Source organism: Pseudopipra pipra, chromosome 10 (assembly GCF_036250125.1).
Source record: "Pseudopipra pipra isolate bDixPip1 chromosome 10, bDixPip1.hap1, whole genome shotgun sequence".
NCBI lineage: Eukaryota > Metazoa > Chordata > Aves > Passeriformes > Pipridae > Pseudopipra > Pseudopipra pipra.
The window spans coordinates 10,406,389-10,425,495 of record NC_087558.1 but is presented as its reverse complement, the minus strand read 5'-3'; the positions used below and the strand labels follow the sequence as shown (position 1 = coordinate 10,425,495).

The window sequence follows — 19,107 nt, the reverse complement described above, 5'->3', positions numbered from 1 at the left end:
AATCCAAAAACCACAAGCAGGAGATTGGTGCTCTTATTTAGATTACTCATATAACTTGATTTCTGAGCCTTTTTTGCTGTCTCCCTGTCAAAAAAAGAGCAAGCCTGGCTCTTGAGCACTGGCTCTATCAGATAAATCTGGGACAATTTGGGATAATCCAATTCCTGGTCCAAATTTCCTTCCCAATGGAAGCTGTCAAGACCCATAGCATTAGTCCCAGGTACTAGCCTAAACTTGGCACTGCTCAGCTAAGTGAAAGGGGAGAGAAAAGTTGTCCAATTATTAACAAACCATAAAATGGGAGAAAAGGGGAGAAGAAAAGAAATGTCATTTGAAAGGGCAGGTGATGATTTACATCATCTCTTCTTTCATCTAACCCAGCTCCTCTCTCATCTCAGGCTTGGGAGATGTATCTGATAACACCTTTTCCATTTACCCCAAACCCCTCAGCCCTCAGGAAGGCTCTCACTGCTGCTCAGTCTGTTGTAAGGCTGGCCCAGAGAGGAGAAAAGAAGCAAACATGCTCAGAGAGTGTCCCAGGCCCTTCCAGGAGATGCAGGAGGAGATGCTTTCTAGGGATGTTGGGATCCAGGCTCTCCTCATCTGGGCAGATCCTTTTTCTTTTAAGAATATTGTGGATCTTACCTTAGAACAGTATTTCTGGAGTTTTAATTCATGTTTTCTCACTCAAAATGGAAACTGGGAGGCTCTGAGACCTGCTAAATAGATTCATATCTTAAAGAGCTCCTTAGAAAGCATGGGGTCAATGATGCCTCTGCCCTGTCAAGGAACTCCTCACTCCTACACTCTCATTATCACAGTCTCCCATTGATTGTATCCAACTTCATGTAAAAAATAGAATGAAATTCCAGGTAATTATTTTTAACCCCAGAAAGTCAGGGTTTTGAGAAAATTTAAATTATTATCTTCATTTTTCCAACTGGGCTGGAACTGATCACTTCTTGTGTAATATGACTCACTACACTAAATTTCTAAGACTTCTTTGGAAAGCCAAGAAGCCTTGGCTTTCAGCTCTCCAAATTGCAAAGCCTCCCACCTCCCCAGGATGTCTGTGAGAGGCAGGGCACAGGCAAAAATGGTTTTAGAAAGCAATGGAGAAAATAGAAAACTTCTCAGCCACTGTGGATAAAATCCAGCTCTATAACCTGGAGAGGCTAAACACAAACCTGTGAGAGCTTCTCCCAGCCACTGCCCTCAGGCTGCCCTGACCCAGCAGAGTGAGAGGGTCCCCAGCAGGACCATGGCTCCACTGGCATCCGAGGCACTCTGGCACAGCTCGCCAGACACTCATTAACAATTTCTGGTGTTTTGGGGGCTGGGTTTCCTGCATGTCTCTCTCTGCTCATCTACTAATTGGGCTTTCTCTTTCTGCTCTCCTCCTTCCCCTCTGCTTTCGGTGCAGCTGCAGATAGAGCCGACAACCAGACAGAGGGAAGAGCTGGCTCGGAGCAAGTGGCCGCGTGAGGCTGGTGCCGGCTGTGCCGCCCCGACAGGCAGCCTGTCTTGATGCCCCTCTCTGATCTGTCCAGTATCCAGGGCAGGCTCCGTTTGCCGCTGGCCTGGCTGCCAAATCCATCTCTGTGGCTTGTCTAACCGGCATGGCACTGTTAACCCCCCCGCTCCTGGTGCTTCCTTAACTCCATCTTGAGAAGGGGAAAGGAAACTGGAGTTGAACACCTCATTCTCGTTGTCATGCCTGGGGATCACATGCTGCTGCCAGCTCCTGGCATGTCCGTATCCCTCCCTCTCCATGCGGATACCTTGGCCACCTTGGCTCCCCCTCCAAGGCAGCTGTTGCACGAGGAGCATGGCATGGCAACCATGGTTGGTTGGATTCAGTCTCCCGCTGCCCTTCGTCCCTGGCCCAGCGTCACAAATAAGAAACACTCCTTCCTTTCCTTTCTCCAAGAGTCCTGGTGCCTTTCAGACCCTCCGGACAAGGAGGCCTGGAGGGTGGGTTGGCATCACTAGCCCTTTCCTGCAGGCACCAAGCCCTGGCACCAACACAGCAGGATGGATGTTCCTCTGCCTCCCTTTTGCTTCCCACTGCTGGTCTGGCAGAGGTGAGGATGGGCTGGCCTCATGCTGACTGCAGCTGAAGGAGGTCAGAGCCTGGTATCTATCCCCATTCACATCCCCAGGAGCCATGGGCATGCACCCTGGACTCCCTGAGGCATCAGAGGCTTCACTAGGAGGAATCTGGGATGGGAGGCTGGGAGAGGAGGAGGTGTGTGTTGGGGAGCTCGGTCCACTTCTGGTCCCACAAAGATAAAGATGCTAAAGGGCCCCTTTCCTGAGGGAAAACTCTGGAAAGGCTCACGGAACAAATGCCCTCCCCTCACCTTTTCAGCGGGACCTGGGACACTGATGTGGCAACACCTCTCTGCAAGAGCCCATTCTCCAGGCATCGGGTTCCTCCAGGCCTGGAGAACACACAGGGATGAGATGGGCTCTGCAGGCCAGTGGATGCTGCCCTGCAGCCATAAATAACCCCAGAGTAGAGGTGCCAGCCAGGATGGTCCCCTGACATTCATTCCCTTCTTCCTCCAAGGGAACAGGTATCCAGAGTCTCCACCCAGCCTGGCTGCACCCACACACTCATAGCATCACCTGCTGTCCCTACAGAAGGCGAAGGGGACCCTGGTGAATAGTGAGCTGTAGCATTTTGCCATAAACCAGGCTTTTTCCACCCAAGCAATTAGGCAACCCTGAGCATTGGTACATATCCCTTGTTCCAGCTACTACTTCTGGTGAATTCTCTCTTTGTTAGCCTGGATCACTTCATGAGGAGCTAGGACTCCTGTCCTCACCCCCTTCACATCCTGAAGAACATGCAGACCCACATCCAGAGGGTCATCCCTTATCCACAGGACCTGCTTTCTGCAGTCACCCATCCCCTACTCAACCTCTCATCCTAAACGTAGCAGAACCCAACTCCACAGCACTGCATTTCCTGGCAGGATCAGACCCTGGTTCCTGCCTTCCACTGGGGTAGGTCCCCCAGGATGGGGCAGGGGGAAGCTGCACAGCATTGTCTGAGTGCTCTGTGACCTGCCCACATGGCAGGGAGCTACAGCTCCAAAGGAGTGACTCCTGGCTTTAGAGGATAAACTCTCTTGCAGCCTGGGGTCCTTCCTGGTGTGTTTGGCACACACCCAATACAGGGGACAAGCTGGGAGGAGAGGTTGGGCAGGGCACTCTGAGTGATCTAGGGTAGAAAGGGGATCATGGACAGGACATGGGGAAGGGCAATGGCACCCTGGGAATTTTTATCCCTCCATCAGACCCTGAGCCAACAGCAGGGATGGTGAAGCAGAGCCAACATTGCCAATGTCCTGGGAGATGAAGCAGGTTTGATCTCACCCATATCTGCTGGCGTCATCCCTGCCTGCAGACCAGCCAAGCCACACTCTTAATGTCCTTCATCTCCTGCTGTCATAGGACAGCCAGGACCAAAGGTTGTTCAGCCTGATGTGTAAATGCTTAACAGCACTGTTTGGTGAGCAAGACCAGAGCAGGAAGGACTGGACCGTGCTTTCAGCAAAGGCTTGTGCACCTCTGATTCACAGCATTGGCTGGTGAATTACTGCCTACCTCTCCTTGCCCACTCCTAAGGGATGCAAAGACGTACTCTGAGACCATCTCACAACAGCTGTCACCTACCACAGCAGGATTCCTCCCCTCTCAACAGTACAGCAGGGAGATCTCACACTAAATGGAGGGGTTCCCGGGACAGGGTCTCCACCAGCATGAGTGGTGCTGGCCATACAGCCAGCAGGCGAGCCATGCCATTTGCATGCCCTGTCTGTGCAGGGTGTCTGTGGAAGGGTTTCACAGAGCCAGGCTGCCTTGACTGAGACAGAGCCTTCTGCTAGTGTCAGAAGCCATGTCAGGCTGCGTCTTCTGCACTGCCCTAAAGAAAGGGGATACAGGACTCTATGGGCCCATGCTCTGCCCCACAGGACCACTGCCACATGCCAAAGCCCAGCACTACCTGCCTGCTGGTTGTCTGCATACCCCAAGAAACAGCACAGGGTTCAACCCCCCCTTCTGTGTTGGGTTTCAGTTGCTGACTGCAAAGCGCCGCCGGAGCTGGAGCATGGCTTTGTCACCTACTCCACCAGGAACAACCTGACCACCTACCGAGCAGCCATCCAGTACCACTGCCAGCACCCCTACTACCACATGGCCCCCAACAGCACGGGTGAGCAGTGGGGCCAGGACACATCCCCACGGGACAGCGCAGGCGGGCGCGTGGTCATGCGCGTGTGCGTTTGCAAGCGGGGGGAGTTTGGGGTGGCTGCTCCGGGGTGCTCTGCAAACAGCAGGCTGTGGATGTAGCCTACACACACCATACCCTGCGTCTGCACTGCCTGGATTGTCAGACTGGACACATCCTGCTCCTCAGTGAGGTAGGATGGAGCTGGCCCTGCCTCGTGCTTTGCCTGAATGTTTCACAGTCTCAGCAGAGCAGTGTGGGTGTTCCACGTTCTGCCTTCTCACCCTGCCATTTGCTCCCTGCAGATTATGAAATTATGGAAAAGTGAAAGGAGCTGCTGCTGGAGAGAGCACCAGGTCCAGCAGCCTCAGTAAGGGCTCTGCAAGCCTCCTCATCCCAGCACCCAAATGTTCAGCATAGCCAAAGCTGAACAGATAGCAGTGGGATCAGACTGGGTTTTCCCCCAGTCCCCCTGGTCCACAACTACAGAAAAAACACGAGGTACTTTGACAAGAATCACAGGTCTCTGCATCCTTCAGACTCAGCTCTGGGCAGCAGAAAGGGTGTGTACACACCCCAAACCATCTTCCTCCTCCTCCTCCCTCAGCAAGCAAAGCCAAAGGAATTCCTCACATTCCTGTCTCCCAGCTTGTATCTCCCGCTGGCCCTGTGCATCTGGTCCCAGCATCCCATATACATTAGCAGAACGGGCACTGGCAATATTTATGTGGAGGCTGCTGCCAGCAGAGGGTGAAGGCACAGCACGGCCCTCCAGACAGCTCAAGGCATTGAAACTGAGAATGGTGGCACATCCCCTGCATGAGGACAAGGCTGCCAGGGCCCCCCAGGGAATGGAGCACAGAGAGCTTTAAAAGGGAGGACACCTGAAAAAGGGTTCTCAGGGTCCTGACCGCTGGGCAACCCTCCTCATTGCAAAGGACACTCCCTCATGGCAGGACCACAGACGAGCTAACACTTTGCTTTCTTCCAGCCACCTATATGTGCGACGCATCGGGGGTGTGGAGGAGTGAGGAGCTGGGGACCAAGCTGCCGTCCTGCCAACCAGGTACTGGTACTGGGGCAGTTGGTTCCCCTTGCTCAGCAAGGGGTGCAGAGCAGGGACATGCAGGGAGGGGATGCTGCCATGCCTGACCAGACCTGATGCTTCCCTAGGCAGGGACCATGCTCCCTGGTGACTTGGCTATTCATATCCAACTGCCACAGTGAATGGCCAGGAGGGAGGGGGGGGAAGAGTCTTTCTGCTATCCCAGCTGGCCCAGATGGTCAGGGTGCAGTGGTGACACTGGGCAGCAGTGCTGAGGGCATGTGTCCCTGGTAGTTTAGGGCAGCAGTGAGGTCACAGCCATCGTGGCTGTCAGGGCTCCCCAGGCTCCCCATTCCAGAAGACAAGGAAGCCAGCAGTCCCAAGTCAGAGCCCACTGTCCATGTTCAGCCCCCAGCACCCCTGGAGATGGCTCCAGCCAAGGGCAGAGCATTACCTGGCTGTCAGCTCCCACAGGCAGTGTGTAGACATCCAGTAGCAATTATCACCTCTTCAAGCCTTGCAGAAAAACTCAACTGCTTTTGCAGGGAAGGAAAATCCCAAGTCTTTGAGCAGTGGCAGAAATGTTTGCAGCCAGCAAGTTTCTAGGCCAGGCGCCCACTCAGGATTAAACAACAGTCTCTGGGATGTTTGCTGGCCATAGCTAAGAGTGGGGCCAGGTCTGGCTGACAGGTTGAGGGCCTGGAGGAAGTTTGGGTGTGGACTATGATCTGATGTGCAGAGCAGGCTCTCCAGAGAGGTGCAGGGATCCAGCTGTCATGCAGCAGCTGCAGCTGCAACCACTCCAGGGTCCGGACACTACCTCAGCCCCATGGAGGGTATCTGCTCTCCAGCCATGCTGAGCCACTGCAAGTCCAGAGGAGGGACCCCTGAGATTCCCTGCATCCCACAAAACTCCAGAAAATTTCCAAAAAACTCCTGGGCTGTGGCTGCTCTTGTTGTGGCAGCTGCTCCCTGCATCTCTGCTTGATGTTTCAGCCTGAACTAATTTGAGCTGGGAGCATATGGGGACAGCTTTTGGGGCCATAGCTGCTTTCATGGGCCATTTCCAGGCCTTTTGATTAGTGGCAGGAGTCAGAGAGACTTCAGGAAAATGGAAAATCCCAGAGAGAGGGTGACGCTCTCCTGAGATCGGCATCTGCAGGCAGCAGCTGGCCAGCTGTTGTTCAGATCTTCCCTATGTCTCACGCACCTCCCCATCAATTGAAACCTCTCTTCCAGGCCACTCCATGCCTGCCTCTGCCATCAGTGGGAGCATTTGCAGCCTGGTCAGCATTTTTTATATGTAATTTAATAGAATAAATATTTGGCTGGATGCACTTCCTCTAAAACCATCTCCTTGGGACAACCGTCAGCTTCAGTGCAGCAGACCATCTGGGCTGGGACACAGGAATTCTTTTCCTGAGCATGTTTTCTATTCCTTTCAGCACTGGGAAGGGCAGGGGTGCAGAGCACATGCAGAGACACTCACCATGCTCCTTCCCTGCTAGAGTCACGTTTTTCCTGGAGACAGACCCCAGTCACAACAAATCCACATTAGCAGCTCCCAGTGCTCCTGCACTGGTTCCAAGGCTGATTCTCAGCCCTGATCCCATCAGCCTGAGAGGTCAGATCCTCTTTTTGTGAGGCTTTGCATCCTCCCCTCAGAGTACAGGTGGCATCAAGGCAGAGGCCTGGCACTTTCCCTTGAGGATATGGGTTCTCTTTGCACACTCAGAGGGATGAGACCAGCACCTGCACTGCTGCGATTCAGGACTCTTTCAGATGTAGAAGGACAAGCCTAAATTGGCTCCCACAACCTCCTGGTGACATCAGCACCCACAAGCCAGCTGGGAGTGAGACTGGGCTGATGTCAAGCTCCAATCCTCCCACTAGCATTCCCCTCAGTTTCTTGGCACACTGAGCAGGAGCCAGGCAGTTGGCTGAAAGGTTTGGGAAGGGCTGAGCAACCTCAAAGGTCACAGTGAGGCTGCAGATTTACTCATTTGGCCTTTCTGCTTCTGAAGTGATGTGGATCCAGCCAAATCCCTCCATAAACTACAAAAGAGAGTGTTTGGTTTGAAGATAACCAGTCACGTGGCATACTCTACAGGGATATCCCTTTTCATTTGTTCCCTAGATAAGTAAACTGGGAGTAACTGCCCTGTCCTTTCTGTCCCCAGTGTGTGGCCGGCCAGCTCGCCCTCTGCCTGGGATCATCAAGCGCATCATCGGCGGGCGGAACGCAGAGCCCGGCTTCTTCCCCTGGCAGGCCCTGATTGTGGTGGAGGACATGTCCCGGGTGCCCAACGACAAATGGTTTGGCAGCGGAGCCCTGCTCTCAGACTCTTGGGTGCTGACAGCTGCCCATGTGCTCCGCTCCCAGCGGCGGGACAAGACCGTCATCCCCGTCTCCAAGGAGCACGTCACTGTCTATCTGGCCCTTCATGACGTGAGGAACAAGATGGACGCCGTCAACCGGACAGTGGAGAGGATCATCCTCCACGAGGAGTTTGACATCCAGAACTACAACCATGACATTGCTCTTGTCAAGCTGAAGGAGAAGGTGACCATGGGGAAGTATGTCATGCCTGTCTGTCTGCCCCAGCTTGAGCACGAGCTGGAGGGGCCTCACCCCAACACACTGGGGCTGGTGGCTGGCTGGGGTATCTCCAACCCCAACATCACAGTGGATGAGATCATCAGCTCGGGCATGAGGACCCTGTCTGACATCCTGCAGTATGTCAAGCTGCCAGTGGTGCTGCACGCCGAGTGCAAGACCAGCTACGAGTCACGGTCAGGGAACTACAGCGTGACCGAGAACATGTTCTGCGCTGGCTACTACGAAGGTGGGAAGGACACTTGTTTGGGAGACAGCGGGGGAGCCTTTGTCATCCAGGACCCGGGAACCCGGAGGTGGGTGGCCCAAGGGCTGGTCTCATGGGGTGGCCCAGAGGAGTGTGGCAGCAAGCAAGTGTACGGTGTGTACACCAAGGTCTCTAACTATGTGGACTGGGTGGAGAAGAAAACAGGCTCCTCAGAGAGGTGGACATTTCTGGACCCTGAGCCAGAGAGATGAGTTACTAAGCAGCCTGCTGCCACCACGGCTCCCTTTCTTGTTGTTGTTATTGTTTAATGTGCTCCAGACTCTGGTCTTTCGCAAGCAACAGCCACGACACTCCACTCATGCCAAGCCTTTGCCAGCCCTCCAGGTCATTTGTTTCACTTGGTCCTGCATCCCTTCACTTGCATTCTTAGGAAATGCTTGCGAGGGAGCTGGGGGAAGGGAGCGAAAGGCAGATCTTAGCTGGTGTCCTCAGCTTGTGCTGCCCATCTGCAAACCTCACCCACATTCTAGGGAGCCTCCCTCCAAGCCAGGAAAAAGGCACAGCAATTGAGGCAGCATTTCCTTGACACCAAAGCTTTGTGCCATGCACGGGGAATTGCCCCCACCTCTGGGACTCTCTGGTCAAATTGTCCCATCAGAAGATGCAACTACAGAGCCTACGGACAAGGCAGGGAAACCCATCTGGGCAGATCTGAACCTCACAGGTCCCCCACACTTTCTGTGCAAGGAGTAGTGAGAGAGTCATGGGGGGTTGCTATTATTTTTGTTTGCAAACAGACATCTCTGCCTGGTGGTATGTCAGGTGATGCCCACCTGGCCCCAAGGATGTGAGGATACATCCACAGTTAGCCCTCAACCCCAAACTTCAGCCAGCACCAGCCCTAATGGTCTACCTGTGTCCAACCATGTGGGATGAGTGACCCACAGAAGACACAGGTACAAGAAGAGGGATTTGGACTCAGCATCACACTCACCTCCAGCCACCAAAACTTCTCCAACCCTCTATCACTTCAAGCCTTCTCCAGTCACACCCCCAGACTAGCTCTGTGGTTTCCAGCCACAGCAGGCCTCCCAAGGAAAGTTTTTCAACACATGAGACAGCATCACTTTGGCTGTACCTAAGCAGTACTTCTTTTCAGCAGAATCATTTCAGATAGAACGTCCTTCCTTGGGCTTTCACGTCTTTCTCAGGGGCCTGGCTAGTCCTGCATGGCAGTTTATTCATTCTTGCAAGAACCTAGTCCATTTTAACTGCTTTTAAGGCCATTGATTTAGCTGATTTACCTTTACCGATGGTGTTCGGCATTTGTTCATGGCTCTTGTGGCCTATTCCAGGTGTCCAAGTCGTTTTAGACTGACCCAAACTCACCTAATGCACCAGAGGTATTCATATCTCACCAACTTCCCCCCATGGCCCATGCAGACAAATAAGCCCTGCCAAGGAACAAGGTCAGGTGAGCTTACCTTCCTTCAGTGGGGACACCTTCTCCTTCTTTTGCCAGCAAAGACCTCCTAGAGCTGTAAGCAACATGCAAAAATTGCCTGCTGTTCTCTCTGTGTGCCTGTAGCCTCATTCCGGCCTCTCCACCTCCTCCTCCTTTGCTTTTGCCATGAAAGGAAGAAGCCAACAGTGGACGAGCCACTCTGACATTTTGTTATTATCCAAAAAGCCATTTGTAGAGCATGTAGAGGAACAGAAGGCCTAAGGAAGGTCAACCTTGCAGACATACTATGAACTGTAGTCTTGGCTATGTCATGTAACTGCAAGGTATTCTCTAATATATATATATATTTCTCTTTTTTTGATACTACATTCTGTAAAATATCTAATGTCATGTAAGGATGGTTCTCTGCAGTCTTCCTCCTGAGAACAAAATAAAACTTTTATATGTACTGAGTTTGTGCCCTGAGACTTTTACTCCAAGAGGAACATTGTCCAGGCTGGTTGCTAGTCTCTGCCATGCACATCTCCTCTCCCAGGTGGATTCTCACACCATCCCTCACTCCGATGGCTGCTCAGCCATGGCCCATGCAGCTTCATGGGCTGAGACAGTCCCTGAGTAGCCCTGAATACAAATCACAAAAAAGGGCGACAGATGAGATTCTGCCCTTCAATTATTTATAGCCTGAGCACATCACTGAAGGGGCAATGGCAGGAGGAGAGGGCAGCAACCTGTATGCTGAGAATAGCAATTAAATCTGAGTTCAATTGCCATGAGGAAAAAAAACCAGGTATGTGATTTTTGCCCTAAAAGGAGTGAAAAATCAACCCCTCCCCAGTAGCTGTTGGACTGAAAGAGTGTGTCTTCACAGCAGAGGCTCTGCAGCAAGCTCAGATGTGAGCTGAGGCAGGCACAAAGCTCTGCTGGGCATCTCTGTATCACAGGCTGTGAAAATCTAGCCTTTGGAGAGAGCTTAAAATCACAAGAACTGTTTCCTACTATGTGCCTGGGTCCAAGTCTGAGAGCTGAGTTATTGATCCCTATTTTCCTATGGCACAGAAATGAAAAACAGTGCCAGGCTCCTCTGCATTCATGGCAGGGAGGAGAGCGATGGGTCTGGCTCACTCATGGGTCTGCTGACATGAGCAGATACATTGAGGGTAGAGCAGAGGAGAGAGCAAAAGCAAAATCAAAGTGTGGTCCTCTGAGCATTAAACCATCATCTGTATGATCTAAGCCCAGTCAGCTCTGGGGCACATTAAAAAATATTGCTGCCCTACAACAGATAACTCATAAATACAGACTCTCTTCCACCTCCTGTTGATAGCTCTGCCCGGAAATCCCCAGCACAATCCAGCCCTTGCCCCCTGCTCACCAAGCTGCTGCCGCCGAGTGCCAACCCCTTGTGCCCCACGGGCACTTCAGTGTTTGCAGGGTGGGCTGGCAACAGGCAGCCAAGGAGAAAAGTGGGAGCAACAATGGGCTTTGCTTTTGCTGGCACCTCGCAACCTGCCAGAGTGGTGAGAGCTTCTCTCCGGGGAGACAGGCGCAGAGGCAGCAATCGATCAGTCTGGCTGTGGTGAAAAGCCAGCAAAACGTCCCTGAAGAGGTTTTACTGCCCCTGGCTGCATGTGAGTGCCAGGCGTGAGCTGAGAGTTGGCTGCAGCAGAGCCCAGTCTCAAACAGACTGAGGGAAACAGCCAGGACCTACACAGGACCCACAGATAGAGAGAGAATCCCTCTTCCCTCAGCCACCTTCCACTTTTCCCATGCCAGCTGGGGGCCTGGCCACTGCTCACCAACCTTAGGGGCTGCGCTGAGCTGCAAGGACTTGCTCTGTACTCCAAAAGTGCCAAAAGTTGCAGAAAGAAGCAGTTTGAGGACAGTTTGCTAAGAAACAAGCGGGAGATGGGCACAGCTGCTTGTTGGAGAAGGGTATCCTGAAAAGGACCCCAAAAAGGAGAGCATGGCTGAGAAACCTATATATGCACAGGTGGCTCTGAGTACTGGGGAGGGGATGAAGGGGCTGCATGATGGAGGGGGCATGCTCACACAGCATGAGGAGACAGGCAGGCAAGTAGGCAGAGGCAAGAAGGGGATCAGGACAAAAGCAGCATATTTACATAAGGCTGTGGATGAGGAGCACAGGAGGTGTGCAGAAGACTTGCAGGGGAGCAAGGGATGGGTCTGCCCTTGTGAAAGAGCAGAGAGACTCAAGCAAGAAAATAAGGACCCCCACATGGATGTAGTCTCCACCAGAGTTGGCTTCTCAGGCACAGACAAGGGAGTAGCCCCTCAGCAGCTGGGTGGTTGGGGAGGCTGCAGACAGCCAGACAAGATGACTGGGGCGGGGAAAACCTCAACATGGAAAGAAGAGGGCTATTGGCAATGGCAGAAAGAAACTTGGCCATGTCCCTGCTTCATGACATAACGCCGGCGGGGAGAGGGCGGGCAGCTCCCATCGCAGGAGGGGAGTTGGTCCAGGCTGCAGGATCAGCCTCCTCTCCAGCAGAGCCACTCATCCACAGACCAATTCCATTCCCACGCAGGACAGGCTTTGGGTGACCATGCTACAGGGAAACATCTGGTCACAGAAATAGGAGGGAGGGCATCCCCCACCTAGGGAATGCTGTCCCGTCCCAGTTCTGTCGGCTCGCTGGTCCCAGTGCTTCCCAGTGCAGCGCCGGAGATCTGCAGCTCCATCTGGTGGCTCTATGGCCAGGGCTGCTGGGGCTGTGGAGGAGAAAAAGCGCTGGGGGAGGGGGAGGGCTGGTGGGGCAAGCAGGACGGAACATTTAAGAAACCAAATCCACGTGGGCTTTCTGTTATGTACATTTTTCTTTTTAACCAATATCCTGCAGGTTGCACATGTGAAAAAATGGGAGAATCTTACATCAGCAGAAAAAGCAAACCCACAGTGAGCAGAGTAAAGGGCCCTGCAGGACACAGCAGGGAGGAGAGGAGAGGACTGCACCTCAGAAACTGCACAGCCAGGGATTTACCTCTCTGCCATGTTCAATTTCACAGAATCACAGAATATTCTGAGTTGGAAGGGACCCACAAGGATCATCGAGTCCAACCCTTAAGTGAGTGGCCCATACAGGGATTGATGCTATGCAAGCTGCACTGGGTTTGGTTGTTATCTTTCCTTCAGCTCGTCTTTCTTTCACTAATTCAGTCATGGAATCTTTGCTACCATATCCATCTTCAGCATCAAATCATTTACCAAGTCAGGACAGGATGGATGCATCTGCCTTGGTGGTTCTGCAGGTCTGTTCCTTGTTGGACTAATTTGACAGACAGTCCTAAAACCAATTTCAGTACCCAAAGTAGTTTGGAGGTTGTCCACTTCAGCTCTCACTGTTCAAGGTAAGCAGCAGGTCCCCGGGTATCTGTGTTTCAGCTCCTCAACAACCCAGGCGATGTATGAACCCCAGGGAAAACAGCAGAGAAAAGCAAGCTATGCAGGTCACTTTGGGGAATGCACTTGGGGACACCAGGGATTCCATGGGAAATCCAGCTCTGTGGGGCCACAGGAAAAGCCAGGAGATGCAGCGATCCCCTGGGGAAGTGAGGTGCCAGTGATAACTGTTCAGTGACCATGTCACTGCTGAGCCCTGGATGGGTTTAGGGGCAACTCAGGAGGCAACACCCCTCAATGTGGCTGTGCCATTCTCAACATAGTTTTTGTTTTTACTTGATACCTCTCATAGAGAGTTTGGCTAGCAGTACCTGGCTGCTGAATGGCTTCTATTAACTCCATCAACTTTCCGGATTGCTCTGCTTCAGTGCCCCCAGGCACCTGACTATGCTGGGATGCAGGCTGCTGGAGTGACATGGGAGAGCAATCAAACTGTTTATACGAAAAAGAAATATAGGAGAGGCTCTAAAATTTGTGTCATGAAGATCTTACCAATCTCTGCTACCTCACTTCTGATTTTTCCCACCACTTGCTCCCCCCAGGACCCCAGAGAAGATGGCCTTTAGTAGCCATGGTTGTATTTAAGGCTTATGATGTGCAGGCTACAGGCTATTTCAAAAGCTTTTTCAAGCTGTTGTGGTTTAAGCCCAGACAGCAACTGAGTACCACACGGCCTCTCACTCAGTGCAACCACCTTGCCCCAGTCGGATGGGGAGGAGAATAGGGAAAGGGTAAAGTCTGTTAGTTGAAATAAAAAGTATATAATAATTGAAACAAAGTAAATATAATGATAGCAATAATAGTCACAAACAGAGAGATAATAAAGAGACGTAAAACTCAATAAAGATAAGTAATGCACACCACAGTTGCTCTCCACCCGCTGACCAATGCCCAGTCCGTCCCCCAGGAGTAATTGACCCCTCCTGGCTAACTCCTCCTCCATTTATTCACTGAGCAGGACATTCTGTGGTATGGAATATCCCTTTGGCCAGTTTGAGCCAGCTGACCACGCTCCCTCCCAGCTCTTTGTGAACTGCTTGCTGGCAGAGGATGGGAAACTGAAAAGTCCTTAACTTAGAGTAAGCACTACTTGAAACAACCAAAATATCAGTGTGTTATCATCATTATTATTCCCATATTAAATCCAAAGTACAACATTGCAACAGCTACTAAAAAGAAAACTATCTCTATCCCGGCTGAAATGAGGACACAAGCACTCACAGACCAACTTCGCCTCATTTTTCTGGGCCAAAGTCACGGCCAGAAGATATGCTGTTCCCACGGGTAAGTTCTGCAGGAGCCCAGGAGCTCCCCCACAGGAACGGTAAGTCTGAGGGGTGTCTGACTGCAGGGGGACAACAGGTTTTCTCTCAACTTTATGATGCCCACCAGATCCCTAGAGCCCTGCAGAGCAAAGTAGCAGTAGACAAGAGTCAACATCTTCCCCTTTGCCCAAACCCTGTAGTCCAGTAAGTGCAATTTCCCCATAATTGACCCAATTAGGCAGAGACTTTGGACTTGCTATCACAGCCTTCTTATTCTTGCCCACTTTGGGCACCCTTTGCCTCCACTACTCCACTACAGGGTCCCCAGCCTGGCAGGGGGTTGTATCTGCTTTTTCAGAGCCCTAGTCATAAAATTCTAGAATGGTTTGAGTCAGAAGGGACTGTAAAGATCATCTTGTTCCTGGGCAGGGACAGCTTCCACTAGACCAGGTTGCTCAAAGCTTTATCTAACCCAGCCTTGAATATTTCCAGGGATGGGACATCCACACCTTCCTTGGGCAATCTCTTCCAGTGCTCACCACCCTCGCAGTAAAGAATTTCTTCCTGATATCTAATCTAAATCTACTCTCTTTCACTTTAAAATCATTACCCCTCGTCCTATCACTATATTGCCTGAAAAAGAGTCCCTTTGTGAAAGCTCAGCACCCAGATGTTTCTGGAGGAGAAAGCAATTTCTGGGCCCCTGGTGACACAAGGGACATCTGCTGGTGCACAGGGTCAGGACATAAGGTACACAGCTCATAGGAGGCGGTGCCACCATCCATGGGCACCAGGTCCTCATGACTCTGCCGCAAACCTACATCTCTAGGTGCCTCTCAGCTGCTTTGTTGGCCCAGTTCCATCAAGGCCAAAGGCAGGGGAGACTAAGGATGTGCCTCCCTGGAAGCTGAGCTCAAATAGTGGATAAAGGCAGCACCAGCTTCTCTCCAAGCTGCTCACACACACTTAGAAAAGGCTTTAGAGAAATTAAAAAGCACAATTGCATCTTTAGGCTGAGGATAAAGGGCTTGTTTTATTCTTGCAAGTAATAAACCTCATCCTTTGCATGGGGTAGCTGAGAGTTATCCACATACGGAACATATTCCCTAAGAAAGCATCACAAGGTGCCTGGCTGAGGCATCCTGATGTGTTCCCATGCCACCAGGAGAGCCTCCCATGCCAGCAGAGCCTAGCTGAGCCATAAGCCAGTTTTCCAGGCGCTCCATCAGCTCCTCGAGCCATCACCTCAGCTCTTCTTTGCAATCCCCAGGTCCCACTACATCCTGGTGAAATAAACCACAAAGAAGATGATCATTGCCAAAACAAAGAGCAAAGAGCTGCCAATGCAGCAGCAGCGTTTCCAGGGGAAGTTGCTACTGCAGGATGAGGGGCAGTGGGTTGAGGCTCTGTGGGGCCCTGAGCCCTGGTGTTTCAGGGACCCATCGGCATCTAACAAGCACTCCCTGTCAACACATTCCGGGGCTGGGCTGGACTTGGTGTGATGGGTCCTGTCCTTGTCTGCATCTGTCAAGGCCTTCCAGGCATCCCTCAAGGCCTTCCAGGCCTTCCAGGTATCCAGTGCCGGGGCCTGCTGTGTCTTGTTGCAAATGCCGAGCCTGCAGGCCTCGCAGCGGGCACTGTCGTGCGGCCCCGTCACTGGTATATCCACCACCACTTCCAGGAGGTCGGAGGACTGGACAGGCTTATTGTAGAAATACTGGAGGATCTTTACCACCAGATTGTGCAGAATCCTCTTCACAGTCTCCAGGCTGAACTCAGGATACTCCAGTTGGGGGTTGGGGCAGCGCCTGCATTCCTGGCGAAAGACTCGCATCCGTATTATGCCCCAGCCTGGGCACTGGCGCATGTGGAACAGGATGAGCACTTTGGCCGACGTCCATTTATGACAGCACTGGGAGCACTGAAACCTGAGAGGGCACAGATGAGACCAACTCATCACAGGCTCCCCATATTGAGCCAGAGGCTTCCTGCTCAGCCAGTAGGGACCAGGGAAGCCATGGCTCCTGCAAGCTTTACACTGAACTGTCATCCCCCTACCAGCATGATGCCAGGCTGGGGAGTTCACTACAAATGTGAGCTGAGGGCTGGTCCCAGCATTAAAGATCTTAGCAGCCAGGCTGTCTGCTGGGATCCTTCCCCCACCGCCAAGAGCAGGGGTCCTTGGGGTGGGAAACACCAGGCCTCTGTTTGGGACCCCAGCCCCTCACCCATGCCAGCTCATTACAGCTCAGCAGAAAGCCAACATCAAGCCCAGGACTGAGTAAGACAAAAAAAAAGAAGTAAAATAGAAGGAAGGTGTGGGTGGAGGCTGCTGCACAGGTGAGGATCTTGAGGAGTCTAAAAATGTGCAACCCGCAGCTCTTCATCTTGCACAGTCTGGGCTGGAAACAAAGGTCTCCATTTGCTGCCACCTCAGCAGGGTGTCTGATCAATGCCCAGGGTGGAAATGTTTGGGATGGGGCTTCTCATCAGCAATGCAGAGCCACAGCCTCTCTCTGCTGCGAGACCTCACAGCATGGTGCAGGTGCAGGGGCTGCTGAGGCATCACCCCAGGTCCCGGCAGACGGTGGCTCTCACTGTCCTCATCCTCTATGTCCAAACCCAGAAGATTTGGTTCTAGTGCGGTGTAACTACCCCTGCTAACTGGAGGAGCTCTTGCATCTTGACACCAACATGGAGAAATTCTGGCCAAATACCAGCTGCCCTTCAGCCCTGTGGAGGCTGCTGCACTCTTCTCCCCTCTAATTATCATGTTTTCCAGTTTGGCAATAACCTACTAAACTTTGAACAAAAATGGGAAATCCCCTTTCAGCCTCACCCACCTCCAAACTGCCCCTTTTGTGTCAAAACCTGTTTCCAACAAGCAAATTTTGAAAAAGGAAAAGATCCACATGGCAGCCCATCAACCCTTTTCCCGCTCCAATGGGGACCGAGTCGGCAGTCCCCTACCTCCCAAGAGCACGGCGCTGCACAAACTCCTTCCAGTGAGGACTGAGGGCCTTTGCCTCCAGGGTGTCATCCTCCTGAAGCGTCCACTGCTCTGTTACGTGCATTTCTGCAAGCTTCTCTTTGAAAATGTCCTGCCAGCTCATCATGGTTCCACCTGGAGCTGTGGAAGTGGCAATGACCATGCTTGCAGGTCAAGCTTGTGGCTTCTGAGGGCTAATACACATGTGAAACTGTCTTTTCCCCAAGCTTTTCCTCTTTGTACAATGTCTTTGTACTTGAAGAGGGGAACCTTTGCTCCCATGTGAGCAGCACCGCCCCCTCCTGATCTCTGGGTCAACAGTCCCTGCTGACGCTGCACCAGGTCCTGGCCAGGTAAAATGTCTCCCAAAGCAAGGACAGGTGAGTTTCATCAAGATCCACACATGAACCCCTGACCCTGCAGAGCCATGCTGTCATGATGCTGCTCTGTCCATAGGCAGAGAGGTTGGAAACAAAACCCCCTGCCAGGCTGCCCATGCCCATCACCTTTGTGGCAGTGGGGTGAACTGACAGAGGTTGCACCCAGCTTAGGAATAATGGAAGTGAAACCCACACAGGACTCAGCAGCCGATAAAGCTCCAGGTAACCTTATCTCTCTCAATAGCTGCCATCAACCATGGTCTATTTTTACCAACTTTCAGCCAACTTAAGCAGAAAAAGGCCTGACATGAAACTGCAGAGTGGAAAGTTGGGGAGGACAGCACAGCACGTAAAACCAAAAGAGGTGAGGCGTGCTCTGAGCTGAGAGCACCTAGGGAAGGTATGAACAGGAGAGCTGGGGCTGCTTGCAGCCCTGTCTCCCAGCTCACCCCTCTCCAGGTGCAAAGGTCCCCCAGGAAATGCCATGGAGAGCAATGCAGGACAGGGAGCAGGTTAGATAAGATGTCAAATTATAATTGGTCTTGATTTACAGAAAGATCTGCTGCTTGATAAGGCAAGTCCAGCTTCGGGCAGTCAACGTAGGTAAGTCCCAGCAATGACAGGTTGGCAGGGAGCCTCTGATCTTTGCTGCTGGAAGGGAAAAGCCTGCAAGTCGTTTGTACCAAGAGCCCTCCAACACCTTCACAATGTGTGCTGCCAATCCTGTGAGAGCAGAGGGACATAACAAGGTCCCAGGGCAGACCATATCTTCAGCTTTGAGGTTCTTTCCTGTTTTGAGGTCCTTCCACTCTTAATTACCCCTTGATGCTATCATCTGAAGCAGGATTAGGAGGAAGGAAAGAGCGTTCCTGGATGCAGAGGGGCCAAGGTCTTCAGGATCCTTATGAAGGGGTAGAAAGCCCTAACCTGTGGATGGGACCTGAGTCACCCCCTACCCAAGAGCCCTACTATGGGTAAATGGGGTCCTACTTCGGCTAAGGCAGTGAACTACAAGCAGGACAGTGAAGTCATTGTGAAGGTCACCAGTAAAGGTTGGTCATCCCACCAGCCTTTCCAGTGCTCACAGGTGGGGACCAGGGAACATCCCTGGCTCAGCGCTGGTACATAAGAGGAAGGGAGGAAGTACCAGATCTCCTTGGCCTCTTCTCACTCCTTTCCCAGTGGATCTCATTTCTACAGGTTCACTATAGAAGACTCCTTCATGCATCCTGTCACAGAGGGGTCTCCAGGACTGCAAATCTTGTGGTGCAGAAAGTGGGAGCTAAGCAGCATCAAGGCTTGCCTTACAGTGGGCACCATGGCTAGTATGACATGGTGACCCAGCAGCAGCAGGGTACCAGAATGGGGCCCTCGCTCTGCAGCATCTGCCTGCCCCCTTGGACTTCTCTGTGTTATTGTCCAAGATTTACTCTGTGGGGGTTTGAATGCAAGAAAAATGCAGGCAGATCTGCCTGTGTTC

The 19,107-nt window shown here is 52.2% G+C and overlaps 2 protein-coding genes across 2 annotated transcripts in view; one reads left to right on the top strand and one right to left on the bottom strand.

Moving 5' to 3' along the window:
• The window catches only part of LOC135419604 (mannan-binding lectin serine protease 1-like), a 29,652-nt gene extending 19,625 nt beyond the window's left edge, over positions 1-10,027 (top strand). Inside the window, 3 exon segments of the mRNA XM_064666198.1 lie at positions 4,088-4,225; positions 5,232-5,306; positions 7,466-10,027. Coding sequence (XP_064522268.1) covers positions 4,088-4,225; positions 5,232-5,306; positions 7,466-8,361 — 1,109 coding nt within the window. The 3' untranslated portion in view covers positions 8,362-10,027.
• A 5,356-nt stretch (positions 10,028-15,383) lies between these two features.
• On the bottom strand, positions 15,384-17,591 carry RTP2 (receptor transporter protein 2). The gene is made up of 2 exons (XM_064666197.1): positions 17,229-17,591; positions 15,384-16,186 (listed from the first exon to the last, which is right to left on the bottom strand). Exons 1-2 carry the CDS (start codon positions 17,408-17,410, stop codon positions 15,535-15,537), a joined length of 834 nt encoding a protein of 277 aa, XP_064522267.1. The 5' UTR covers positions 17,411-17,591; the 3' UTR covers positions 15,384-15,534.
• Positions 17,592-19,107: the final 1,516 nt, after the last annotated feature.

What these genes read in the sequence shown, in the direction of transcription:
- RTP2 (XM_064666197.1), bottom strand. Translation starts at nt 17,410, where the DNA reads ATGGTCATTGCCACTTCCACAGCTCCAGGTGGAACCATGATGAGCTGG. An exon ending in CAGCGCCGTGCTCTTGGGAG is followed by an intron (nt 16,187 to 17,228) that starts GTAGGGGACTGC and finishes GTGCCCTCTCAG; the next exon opens with GTTTCAGTGCTCCCAGTGCT.